At 40.4% G+C, this 14,401-nt stretch overlaps 1 protein-coding gene across 1 annotated transcript in view; it reads right to left on the bottom strand.

Annotated features, from left to right (window-relative positions):
- Positions 1-14,401, bottom strand: part of LOC126185185 (calcium/calmodulin-dependent protein kinase type 1-like) — a gene marked incomplete at its 5' end in the record, with an annotated part of 455,847 nt that overhangs the window by 32,240 nt on the left and 409,206 nt on the right. Inside the window, 2 exons of the mRNA XM_049928045.1 lie at positions 123-210; positions 4,640-4,766. Of these exons, the coding sequence (XP_049784002.1) occupies positions 123-210; positions 4,640-4,766 (215 nt within the window). The remainder of the gene's footprint in view (positions 1-122; positions 211-4,639; positions 4,767-14,401) is intronic.

The following is a 14,401-nucleotide window of genomic DNA, read 5'->3' as shown; positions in this document are numbered from 1 at the left end:
CTGGATATATAGATTTGTAATAGTATAAAATGATTAATTTAAGAACAACTGTGTTTAACAGATATCTAAATAGTTTACTGACAAGACTTATACATTGCATTAGACATACTATTTGTACTCACCTTCCATCGTGATTTAGCAAAATTCTTCTTCAGCTGCTCTGATACAGTTCCATGAATGTTCTTGTTGCTTGCAGCATTACCAGATATCCTAAAAATTATACAGTTTAATGAAAATTATCAACATTTGATTACAACTGATGAAACCACGATTTTTAAACTAACCAAAAGAAAGACAACATATCAGACAAATGTAACTTATGGTATCAGTTGTGACTAAATGTTGCCACTCATGCTTTCAGAATTAGAAGTTCCTTCAGGAGCTAGAGTGAAAGAGAGATGACAGAATATGATGTAGAGTGGCAGCATAAGGCAACATAGGCCATAGGATTCAGCATTTATTCCATACAAAATCAACCACCATATCAAGATCAACCACCATATCAAGATCTCCACATTCTCTGTCTGGCACAGCCCTTTTATGCTGTTATTTTGTACTGTACACTAATGTTCATTTTGTCTGAAGGTCATTCCACTGTCACAGAGTTAAGTAAGCACCTGAAAGTATATTAACACAAGAATGATGGTACATTTGTACACAGTCTTGTCATTTATTTAAAACCACCTGTACGCAGTCTTGTCATTTATTTAAAACCACCTAACTAACCAGCTTCTGTCATTTGTTATATAATGATAAGCCTGCACGAAAAACATTTTATATGAAAAGTACTTTGTTGTCACAACCTTGAGTAAAATACACTATATGATCTAATGTAATTATACTAATTGTAATTATTTTTTTAGCAGCAGGCCATTACAGCAATGGACAGTATCACACAGCACAATACAACTGATGATTAAAAAACCAATACACTACTTATTAACATTGCAGTATTATATTACATTTGATAAATTGCTTTATATTATAGAATGGGCCTGCAAATAACCAGTTATGCAGTGTTTGTTTGAACATATGTTCTGCTAAATCTTTTACAGTTTGTGAAAGCTAGTTTAATAATTTGTACTCCAGCAGTTTGTAACTGTTAATTGATCTTTATAGTGTGTGGTATGGAGTATAAATGAATCTATTGCTTCTTGTGTTCTAACAATGTACATTTTCTCTGCATCTTACTTCTGTTAAATTCTTCTTTATACAATTTAAAACATAGTGTGTATACGTAAGTTTATTACTGGCATGAGTTTTTCTTCACAAAACAGTGTGCCTTATATGAAGAACCGATGAGTGCCAAAATTGCTTCCTTCTGCAGTATTAAGATGTTTTGCACACAACTAGAGTTTCTCCATAAAATAATACCATATGATAATGTACTATGGAAAAATGAAAAATAGGTTGTTCTAGCACATATTTCAGGTACATAATCCATAAATTGCCTTAACAAATAAATTACTCTAGACAACTTACTACTAGTATATTTTATATGTTGACCTCAAGGTAATTTATCATCTACATATACCTCCAAGAACTTAACATAACCTGGTTCGTCTGATAGAAACTTGTCTTTTAGACTAAAAACTATCTACTGAGTCTTATTTTTGTTCATTGAGAATCCATTTTCTTTATTAAAAAAAGGAAAGGAGATTAGTGTTTAAAGGCCCATCAACATGGAGGTCATTAAAGACTGAGCACAAGTTCATGTTAAAGAAGGACAAGGAGGATTGTTTATACTAAAACATATCTGAACAACTGTCTTTGCAACAAGAGTTTTAAGGCTTTTGAAATCATCGCTACTGTGAAGGGAAGTTTTATCGTTTACATATAGTTCTCTACTGTATTTAATAAATGATGGCAGGTCATTAATTATTAGGAACAAGGAAGGCTCCAGTACTATGGAAATTAATGCACAACTTGTTTCACTTTTTGTATATTGGAACTACCACAGGCAGTTTAAGCTCATCAGGGAAATATCCTTAAGATGTAAACTTGTTTATAGAATATGTTAAGAGATACAAAAGCATGGGTGTCCCCACAAACAGCAACACAATCACCACCACTTCTAGGAATATGAATAGTTTCCTGTGAAAATTGTAGAAAAAGAAGTATTGATTGCTGAAGTCACAATATTTCCCATTAGGCTCATCAGTATTAAAGCAGTCACTGATAATCTTTGCTAGAAATGTGTGATAATTCTGTAATGAATAAAAAGCCTGTATGCAGATTCCAGAAGTGAACAAGTGCCCCCTCGTCACCCCTTCCCCTTTCAGACACTTAAGTACGCAATACAATCTATTGCTTTCTGCAGTAGGTTGCAACATCAGTTGCATATGTACACTCCTGGAAATGGAAAAAAGAACACACTGACACCAGTGTGTCAGACCCACCATACTTGCTCTGGACCCTGCGAGAGGGCTGTACAAGCAATGATCACACGCACGGCACAGCGGACACACCAGGAACCGCGGTGTTGGCCGTCGAATGGCGCTAGCTGCGCAGCATTTGTGCACCGCCGCCGTCAGTGTCAGCCAGTTTGCCGTGGCATACGGAGCTCCATCGCAGTCTTTAACACTGGTAGCATGCCGCGACAGCGTGGACGTGAACCGTATGTGCAGTTGACGGACTTTGAGCGAGGGCGTATAGTGGGCATGCGGGAGGCCGGGTGGACGTACCGCCGAATTGCTCAACACGTGGGGCGTGAGGTCTCCACAGTACATCGATGTTGTCGCCAGTGGTCGGCGGAAGGTGCATGTGCCCGTCGACCTGGGACCGGACCGCAGCGACGCACGGATGCACGCCAAGACCGTAGGATCCTACACAGTGCCGTAGGGGACCGCACCGCCACTTCCCAGCAAATTAGGGACACTGTTGCTCCTGGGGTATCGGCGAGGACCATTCGCAACAGTCTCCATGAAGCTGGGCTACGGTCCCGCACACCGTTAGGCCGTCTTCCGCTCACGCCCCAACATCGTGCAGCCCGCCTCCAGTGGTGTCGCGACAGGCGTGAATGGAGGGACGAATGGAGACGTGTCGTCTTCAGCGATGAGAGTCGCTTCTGCCTTGGTGCCAATGATGGTCGTATGCGTGTTTGGCGCCGTGCAGGTGAGCGCCACAATCAGGACTGCATACGACCGAGGCACACAGGGCCAACACCCGGCATCATGGTGTGGGGAGCGATCTCCTACACTGGCCGTACACCACTGGTGATCGTCGAGGGGACACTGAATAGTGCACGGTACATCCAAACCATCATCGAACCCATCGTCCTACCATTCGTAGACCGGCAAGGGAACTTGCTGTTCCAACAGGACAATGCACGTCCGCATGTATCCCGTGCCACCCAACGTGCTCTAGAAGGTGTAAGTCAACTACCCTGGCCAGAAAGATCTCCGGATCTGTCCCCCATTGAGCATGTTTGGGACTGGATGAAGCGTCGTCTCACGCGGTCTGCACGTCCAGCACGAACGCTGGTCCAACTGAGGCGCCAGGTGGAAATGGCATGGCAAGCCGTTCCACAGGACTACATCCAGCATCTCTACGATCGTCTCCATGGGAGAATAGCAGCCTGCATTGCTGCGAAAGGTGGATATACACTGTACTAGTGCCGACATTGTGCATGCTCTGTTGCCTGTGTCTATGTGCCTGTGGTTCTGTCAGTGTGATCATGTGATGTATCTGACCCCAGGAATGTGTCAATAAAGTTTCCCCTTCCTGGGACAATGAATTCACGGTGTTCTTATTTCAGTTTCCAGGAGTGTATCTACATATGGTGAGGACATCTGAAATTTACTTCCAGTTGCCCAAGTAATACACTGAAATTGTGTAAGTCATCTAAAAGTCAACTGAATAGATAACTTCAGATGCTAACAAACAAGTAAGTCATTTGCAGTATACTGAATGGCCTACTCCATCCCATGTATCTTGTAATGATTAACTTATTCAAGGAAAATAACAAGTTTCTACATAAGTGCATGAAATATGAGATGTAAATGTTGATATTATCTGTTCCATTGTGAACAACATATTAACTGTGATGAAACACAAGAAATTGAGGAAAATTATTACAATGTAAATGTGTTCTTTTAAAGTACATAATATTGGTGCACCACAAGATTTGGATAAATCATTATCCATCTGAATCCCACTTAAGAAATTCTACAAGGTCGAAAGGTTAAAGATCCACACATTGGCAAGTAGAATGTTCCTAATCTATATTTTAGTACCTATGTGTGTGAAGCCCCTTTCCTTTGTATGTCAGTGTCACTAAGAGATGGTTTGAATCAGAGTGGAGATGTAATCCTAAATACATGATGTGGTTTACAAATTGTAGAAGTAGCTTTGTTGCAGGTCAGAGCTTTAATGAATTCCTTTGTACAAAAGCTTTAAACGTCAAGCCAATCAAGCAAGACACCCTTGCCTCACAACCAAATAGCTCAAATATCACACTGTCAGTTTCATTTTTGTATGTTACATTCAAATGGCTTTTTCAAAAGACACAAAGAAGTAAAATATGTGTTTAACTAAGTTACTTTACAAGACAAACATCTCTCTGCTGGCAACATGAAGTGATTAAGAATTTTGTTTAAATATAATTGCATCATACAAAAGGTTTTAAATTTACACTTACCATGGGTGTTTGAGAGCTTGCCGACATGTATATCGTTTTTCAACATCCACACACATTAACTGCCTAATGAAATCTTTTGCTGAATCACTTATGTCATCCCAGTATGGAGAATCAAACTCAAATTCACCTGTAAAGAATAGTATTTCCTGTAAGCAGTGTCATTAAAGATTCCTGTTATGTTACTGATCATCATTTTGTTATTCTGTTGGTATTAAGCTGTGGTCTTGATTAAGGAACCAGCCAGTTTTCACTACAAGTGACAACAGGGAAACTGAAAATATAAATGAGAATTGCCAGTTGGCAGTTTTTAACATCTTATATAATAATAATGGCTGTTCATATAATCACATATTTATGCAAAACCTGAATTGAAACACTATTGTCAGCCTCCAGTGTGAGAAGCAGCATATAAAGGTGAAGTTCTGCCAGAATATTTTCAAGAAGTTCAGATCAATCAAATCTCTGGCAGTCATATGGTGAGTGCTACAACAAACACATGTGGCACAACTGCTCAGACCAAGACACTGAGTACTCTTCCTGTAACTAGAATAGGCAACTGAAGAACAGGGCGCAGCATCATGGGGAAACAATACAGCCATACATAAAAAAATGATTTGGCCCTATGCCACACTATAAATTCAAATATGACAGGCGCCAACAAAATCTCACGGTTGACGTGTCACAGAAGACATGTACCACGCTCTTCCAGTGAAAGATTTCACATCGGCAGAGGCATTAATCAAGTGGTGCCAAAAAATCAAGGAAATGCAGAAGAAGAGAGTTGGATGAAAGAGGTATGACCAATTGCTGAATGCGGAAAGACCACCATGAGCTCATCTCTCTCATATGGCAGATGGTAAGAGACAAGAAAGAGTAATGTATAGCAGCCAGAAATGCCAGCCCAAGTACACAAGATACATCAGCCATGAATGGCATCCCCATATGTCAAAAGATAATAGAAAATGTTGAAGAAGAGGTGTATTGATCTTTGACATCAATGTACAATATACATCTACAGCTACAATATGTGACAAAAGTATGTGGACACCTGGCTGAAAATGACTTACAAGTTTGTGGCACCCTCCATCGGTAATGCTGGAATTCAATATGGTGTTGGCCCACCCTTGGCCTTCACAACAGCTTCCACTCTTGCAGGCATATGTTCAATCACGTGCTGGAAGGTTTCTTGGGGAATAGAAGCCCATTCTTCAAGAAGTGCTGCACTGAGGAGAGGTATCGATGTTGGTCGGTGAGGCCTGGCACGAAGTCAGCGCTTCAAAACATCCCAAAGGTGTTCTGTAGGATTCAGGTCAAGACTCTGTGCAGGCTACTCCATTACAGGGATGTTATTGTCATGTAACCATTCCACCACAGGCCGTGCATTATGAAGAGGTGCTTGATGGTGTTCAAAGATGCTGTCACCATCTCCGAATTGCTCTTCAACAGTGGGAAGCAAGAAGGTGCTTAAAACATCAATGTAGGCCTGTGCTGTCATAGTGCCACACAAAACAACAAGGGGTGCAAGCCTCCTCCATGAAAAACATGACCACACCATAACACCACAGCCTCCGAATTTTACTGTTGGTACTACACACAGTGGCAGATGATATTTACTGGGCATTTGCCTTACCCACACCCTGCCATTGGATTGCCACATTGTGTACCATGATTTGTCACTCCACACAACGTTTTTCCACTGTTCAGTCATCCAATGTTTATGATCCTTACACCAAGCAAGGTGTCGTTTGGCATTCACAGGTGTGGATGTGTGGCTTATGAGCAGCTGCTCGACCATGAAATCCAAGTTTTTTCACCTTCTGCCTAACTGTCATAGTACTTGCAGTGGATCCTGATGCAGTTTGGAATTCATGTGTGATGGTCTGGATAGACGTATGCCTATTACACATTGCGACTCTCTTCAACTGGTGGCGGTCTCTGTCAGCCAGCAGACGATGTTGGCCTGAACACTTTTGTGCTGTACACGTCTCTTCGCATTTTCACTTCAATATCACATAAGAAACAGTGGACCTAAGGGTGTTTAGGAGTGTGGAAACCTCACATACAAGTGTGTGACATAAGTGACACACAATTACCTGACCACGTTCGAAGACAGTGAGTCCTTGGAATGCCCCATTCTGTTCTCACAGAATGTCTAATGAGTACTGAAGTTGCTGTTATGGAGTACCTGGCAGTAGGTGGCAGCACAATGCACCTAATATGAAAAACATATGTTTTTGGGGGTGTCCGGATACTTTTGATCACATAGTGTATGTACATACTCCACAAGCCACTGTATGGTGTGTGGTGGAGGCTACTCGATACCACTACTAGTCATTTCCTTTCCTGTTCCACTTGCAAATAGAGCAAGTGAAAAATTACTATCTACATTCCTCCATAGGAGTCCTATTTTCTCTTTTCTTTTCTTCACGGCCCTTCATGAGATGTACAATGGTGGCTGAAGGATCACTCAGCAGTCAGCTTCAAATAACATTTCTCTAAATTTTCTCAATAGTGTTTCCTCAAAAAGAGCATTGCTTTCCGTCTAGGGATTCCCATTTGAGCTGCTGAAGCATCTAGCAATTGTGCTGAAGGTCAAAAATGGAAAATATGTCCAGCTGACAGGTACATGTATTGCACAAATAACTCTCAGCCTTTCAAATTTGTTGTTTTAGGGGAACACAGTCATGATGTTATTCTTGGATGGAATTGCAGGCATCATAAGCAGTCATAAACTGTGGAAGATAAGAGCTAGATATTGATGAAGCTATTCCAACAAGCACACACACACAACGAAGATTGCTCTGGATGGTTGTTTATCACTGGAGACTGTGTTATTTTGCAGTCGTAAATAACACTGGCTTCTGTCATCCTTTGAGATACTCAGTTAAACTGCAAAGCTTTTGTCAATTGCAAAAGGCTGTTCAGGCTCACAAAAGGAATATGCATGGCAGTGACTTTCAGAAGCATGAAGGTAGTCACTGGGAAATCTGGATCACTGTCATGAGCAATCGAAACTTAGCCCTAAAGGGACGTGCGTAGAGACTACGGAACTAGTCCAGGAAGGGTAGTTTGGTGTCACTGACAAAGACTCATGCTCCACAACTACAATGTAGGGGAAGAAGCTACTACTCGGCTGCCAATAGGATCTGGCCTGGCCAAGGAACCATATCAGTGAGTGGTAGCCATTCTGTGTCAATTTTTCATATGCTTTCATATCGATAGTGGATAGTGGAGAAAAGACAGACCAAGAGTCCCACGACAGAACACCGTATCAACACTGGGGATCATCCACCAATTAGCCAGCACTCATAGGGTGCCACCAACTGAACAACAGATGATCCGAGAGGAAGTGGAGAAAATGCTGCAAGATAACATCATTGAACCTTCAGAGCATCTTCCTGTGATCCTTGTGAAGAAGATGAATGGCACATGGCATTTCTGCATTGACTACCAATGACTGAATAAAATCAAGAAGAAAGATGCCCATCCACTGGCATGCTCTGATTACACCCTAGGATGCTTGAAAGGTGCAAAGTATTACTCCACTAAGGATATGGAGACAGGTAACTGGCAAATTGAGATGGTAAGGCTTACTGGGTAAAGACTGCCTTCAGAACTCCTGAAGGCCTCTATGAGTTTAAAATTATGCTGTTTGGACTATGTAATGGTCCAGCCACCTTTGAATGCATGATGGAAACCGGCTTTGATATCTTTAATGGATGGAGTGTTTTGCTGTATAGTGGAATCCAGTATTTTTTTAATACATTTGAAAAACATCTAAGCCATCTGATAACTGTGTTGAAGTGTCTTCAGACTGCTGGTCTCTGCCTGAATCTGTAAAAGTGCCTCTTCATTGCCCAACAGATAAAAATCTTGGGGTACCTAATGAATGGTGGTGGAGCCAATCCTGATCCAGAGAAAGAAAATACGAACATTCACAAATTTTCTGACTTGGCACATTCATGACATGAGAAGTTTTCTTGGAATGTGCTCATACTACCATCAATTAATAATTTACTTCTGTACCAAGGCATGTCTATTACAAGAAGTATTGCATGAGGGGGGCGGGGGTTCAAAATTTTCCTGTAATGAGAAGTAAGAAAGATCTTTTCTGGTGCTTAAGGAGGTGCTAACATCATCTCCTATCCTATGATTATGTGTTGAGAATGTCAAGGCAGAACATCACATGGATGGTAATGGTTTTGAAATGGGGGCAGTTCTAATGCAAATTCAGGAAGGTGCTGAAGATGAAAAGTTACCAGAGATTAACTGCTCTACAATTGAGAAGAGTGCCTTGCAGTGTTTGGCCCATCAGCAAATTCTGGCCACATTTATTTGACAAACCATACATCACTGTGACACACCACCATCCTCTCCTGGCTGACTAGCCTGAAGGGTCCATTGGTTGACTGGCAAGATGGGCACTTTGGCTTCAGGAGTACGAAATGTCTGTGGTATACAAAAGTGGACACAAACACAAGGACACCAACTGCCTTTCAAGGAATCCTTTGGTGGAACACAGCAATGTGGATGAAATCTCAGCCATCGCTGCATTAAATCACGCTGCTGCTGAACAGATTACATAAGGATAATTCCAAATAATAAACAGGGGGCCTGTGATACAATGGGGCATAAATGGTCTCCAACCTCTAGGCACCTGTTATTCATCAAGACTCTAAACAGAATCAGCTTTGAGTATCATCTCTACTAATATGTTAGACATTATGTGAGCCACTGTAGGATATGCAAATGATGGAAGCACATGCCGCAGTTACGTCCAGAGCACCTGGTACCAGTATCACCTGCAGCAGCACCATTCTACCAAACTGGTATTGACCTCCCAGGGAGATTCCCAAAGTCAACAAATGGGAATTGGTAGATAATAGTCTGCACTGACTACTTCAAACTGCTATGCTGTTACTAAAGCTGTTCTGACTGCTGTATCTATGGAAATTGCAAAGTTACATGTAGAAGACATCATTTTGAAGTGTGGAATGCCTTGTGTGATACCAATTGTAGAAAAGTTTTACAGTCAAAACTAGTATCAGTATTTCATGTTTAGGCATTACTCACAGGATGACAGCTGGCTATCACACACAGATGAATGGCCTCAAAGAAAACATTAATAAGACACTGGCCCCCTCTTGATGTATGTTGACAATGACCAGAGAAATCAGTATACACTACTGCCCACTGAGACATTTGCAAAGCAAAGTACTACAGGCTTCACACCATTCTTTCTGGTCCACGGTGATGAGCCTGAAACGACAATGGATGCACTTTCCCACTTCAACTGAGGATGACTACATGATGCACCTCATCACTAGCTCCAAAGGAGCAAGACAACTAGCTCACTTATGGGCCCTGGACATCCAGGAGATTGACAAGGAGCAGTACAATACCAAGCAATGACCAGTGAGATACAGCCAAGAAGGCCTGTTTTGGATTTTTATGCCTGTGCAGAAAGTATGACTATCAGAAAAGTTACTAAGGTGCTACTTTGGACCGTATCATATCCTTTGTCACTTGTCAGACATGACATAAGAAGTCGAGGATTATCACCGGTCATCAAGAAGACAAAATTGAAGAGAGACCATCTATGTACTTGATATGAAACCCTACTACTACAGGCTAGAGGTACAGGCTGGCTATGGGAAAGTGAAAGAAACTGAAGGCCCACTCAACTATTGCAAAGCTTTGATGAGAGGGGCTCCCTTAAATGCTCAACACAATGAAGAGGTTATAGCAACATGACCAAAATGTAAAGATCCACCAGTGCCACCATGGAGAGGACCACTGAGAAGATCTAGGTCTAGCATGCTGTAGACAGCTTCAATAAGATTTTCTGAAACAGCAGTTTACTGTTTACTGTTTCTCCACAAGAGGGAGCAATGCTGTGAGATATGTCGCACAAAGTGTCGCATACTGGTTAGCATCATGCTATTTGGTTGCCATGCTGTGGGTCACTAGTTCAAAACTGATCACCAGCAATTATTCATTATTTAGTCTTTACTGTTTTTGGAATGATCATGAAATATCTTATGATTGTATGTTATGGAATATTCAATGTTTGTATAAACAAGTGCATTCTTTGTTCAGGATAGCAGTTCTGTTCTGGATGTATGTTGGAGGCAGTAATAAACACCCTTTTAGTACTAAGTGTTGCACTTCACTGATGACCCTGCATTTGGATTTGGACTTGATTGTGGCTTCCATGTGAATGTGTTATTAAAGCACTCCACTCACCCACATCTCTTCTAGACACCTTTTGTTCTATTCACTTTGAGAGACGCAGTTAAATTTAACAGATATTTACTCCAAGAAATAGGCGTTATTACACCTATCTCAGCAAGCAGTGTGTGAAAACACTAATGGTATCTGTTAATGGACATCTTGTAAACACCATGAGCTGCATCTGAAACTTTTAATAGCCAAACTGGTATTAGGGTGTACAACCCATCATCAGTGACATCTCACAGTACACAGGTTTTAGTGTATATTACCACTGTCAGATCTTAAATGGTAACATTTCTTTGTCTCATTGCACACAAATTTGTGCTTTCAACATTGCAGAACAGTCAGTAATCACGATCATCTAATATATAAGAAACTATCAACCTCGATTGCAGTAATGAAACCAACCTTTACCTACGTTTCAGCCTAAATAATTGAGCCTTCTTCAGAAGATATACCTGAATCTATAATTTTTCTAAGAGGGCATGGTCTAGAAATAAAACTAAAACAGCCTGAATAGGCACAGTCACATTTTCAAAATGCGGTACATAAGTACTACGTCAACACCAAGATGTAACTTAAGCTCTGGCGTGTGCCTCATCTCCATGGACACTGTGTGGTGGGCCTCGGGAGCTCACATGAAACTAAGTAGGACTAGATAACGCACTGCAAATCAACATGGTGGGGAACAATGCGCATATCTAACTGAGACCATGGTGATGAAGCGGTGTTGTTCGTTCACTCACACATTATTTTTAGTAATAAGATAAAAAATTAATCTTGATAATATTCTTAATTCAGTGCATGTCAGCAATAAGAAGTATATCTACATCAACTGATAAAAACACCTACTCGACCATCTGTGTACAGGTTAACCGAGATTATTTCATTATGGCGTTTACATACTACTGTTTGGCTGTTTTATGTCCTACGTCATCTTTCATTATAACGATGGGTGCATTATGCAGCATTTATTGTGAGGCCCACAGCACAGCGTCCATGGAGACGAGGTGCATGCCAGAGCTTAAGTTAAGTCTTGGTGTTGTTGTAGTACTTATGTTCTGCATTTTTAAAATGTGACTACACCTATTCAGGCTGTTTTAGTTTTATTTCTAGACCATGCCCTCTTAGACAAATTATAGATTCAGGTACATCTTCTGAAGAAGACTCAATTATCTGGGCTGAAACCTAGGTAAAGTTTGGTTTCATTACCCCAATCGAGGCTGATAGTTTCTTATATAGCACACAAATTTCATATAATTTAAACATGGAACAGACACGTCCACATTTGCATGACATGACAGCTGCATCCAAAGTGACCATGAAATGTCACTGTTTGAGATCTGACAACAGTAATGTACACAACAACCTGCATACTGTGAGATTCCACCAATAATGGGTTCTACATCTACATCTACATCCATCCTCTGCTAGCCACTGTATGGTGCATGGTGGAGGTTACCTTATACTGTTACTAGTCATTTCCTTTTCTGTTCCACTCGCAATCTGAATGAATGAAAAAAACAACCATCTGTATGCTTCTGTATGACACAGAAATTATGATAAGAGAAATCAGGGTGATTTCTCTTATCTTAATTTCTTGGTCCTTACATGAAATTTACATTGCCAGCAGTAGAATTGTGCTGCAGTCAGAATCAAATGTCAGTTCTATAACTTTTCTCCATAGTGTTTTGCAGAAAGAATATTGTCTTCCCTGCAGGGATTCCCATTTGAATTCACAAAGCATCTCCATAATACTTACTTGTTGACTGAACCTACTGGTAACAAATCTAGCAGCATGCCTCTGAATTGCTTCAATGTCTTTCTGACCTAGTGAGGATTTTCTCCTGGGCTCATGACCATATCCGTAGGACCCCAGTTGACTAGAAAACTGTGGCCTGGTCAGATGAGTCCTGATTTCATTTGGTAAGAGCTGATGATAAGAGTTTGACTGTGGCACAGACCCTATAAAGCCATGGATCCATGTCAACAAGGCACTGTGTAAGCTGCTGGTGGTTCCATAAAGGTGTTGACTGTGTTTACATGAAATGGACTGGATCCTTTGGTCCCACTGAACTGATTGTTGACTGAAAATTGTTATGTTCAGGCACTTTGAGACCATTTGCAGCCTTTCATGACCTTCATCTTCCCAAATAATGTTCCAAATTTTATGGATGGCAATGTGACATGTCATCAGGCCACAACTGTTCACAATTAGTTTGAAGGACATTCTGGATAATTTGAGTGAATGGTTTGGCCACCAAGATTGCCCTACATGAATCCCATCAAAAATTTATGGAACATAATCAAGAGGTCAGTTCATGCACAAAATCTTGCACCTGCAACACTTTTGCAATTATCGACAGCTATAGAGGCAACACAGCTCAGTATTTCTGCAGGGGACTTCCAATGACATTGAGTTGAAGAGGAAATTAAAATAGCTGAAGAGGAAATTAAAACACACAAAAGTAAAAAACAAGATCTTAATGGCTCAGAGAGGGAACAAAATAGATGTAAAGTAGACCCACTTATCATCATGCGGTCAACATTTGGAGCATTAGGAACAAGCTGTTAGAGCTGGAACATTTTTGTAAAATAAAAAAAAATGTGATGTACTGTGTGTCTCAGAACGTTGGCTTACAGGATATAAAGTAGATTTGTTCATACCTAATGAGTACATTGTGGCAGGTATAATGTGTAGAAACAAGAGAAAAAATGGAGGGGCCATAATATTTATCAGAGAATGTATACAATTCTCTAAAATAGGATAGGCCAAAATTTTGTAAGTGTTCATTTGTATAGATGTCCAAATGATGATGTTAACTCATTTCTCGAGAAATTTGAATAGATGATGAGAAAAATCTTAAAACTCAAAACTAATGTAGCAATGTGTGGTGGTTTCAACAGTGGCTTGCTAGACACAGAGGAACTCAACACAAAAACATTCTTAAACCTACTCAAATTATTATTGAATCTATATTATACTAACAATAGCCTGACAGATGGAAATGCTTGTTTGGACAATATTATAGGTAATTTTTCAATAGACCTATAAAGTGTAAGCATTGCAGATGAATGTTTTGCAGATCACGGTCCTCTGCTCCTAACATACCAGTAATACACAGTCAGATAACAATTATAAGGTTGCAAATCAGAAGCCAAGCATGACATGAATTAGAGGTCAGAAAGAGGAATATGTTAAGTTATTCACAGACTCTCTCAGAAAGGTAAACTGGGACTTTGTTTATGAATATGACACAGACCAATCAACTGTCAAAACTTTATCTAATAATTTCCTTAAGACATATACAGACTTATGGTACCCTTGCTCACCAATGAAAAGAAACAGTACTAAATCAAACAGAAAAGGTAAAAGGCTTAAACAGTACACTGATGACCAAGTTAGTATATAGGAAGAGATGCTTTCACTGTACAAAACACATAGAAATAATGGCAAATGTGGGACAGAACAAAATGACACTTATTATAAAGACTACCTGAAATGTAAAAAAACATTAAAAATCCAAA

Source organism: Schistocerca cancellata, chromosome 4 (assembly GCF_023864275.1).
Source record: "Schistocerca cancellata isolate TAMUIC-IGC-003103 chromosome 4, iqSchCanc2.1, whole genome shotgun sequence".
In the NCBI taxonomy this organism is placed as follows: domain Eukaryota; kingdom Metazoa; phylum Arthropoda; class Insecta; order Orthoptera; family Acrididae; genus Schistocerca; species Schistocerca cancellata.
The sequence above is the reverse complement of the archived record's forward strand: the minus strand, read 5'-3'. Positions and strand labels throughout refer to the sequence as shown.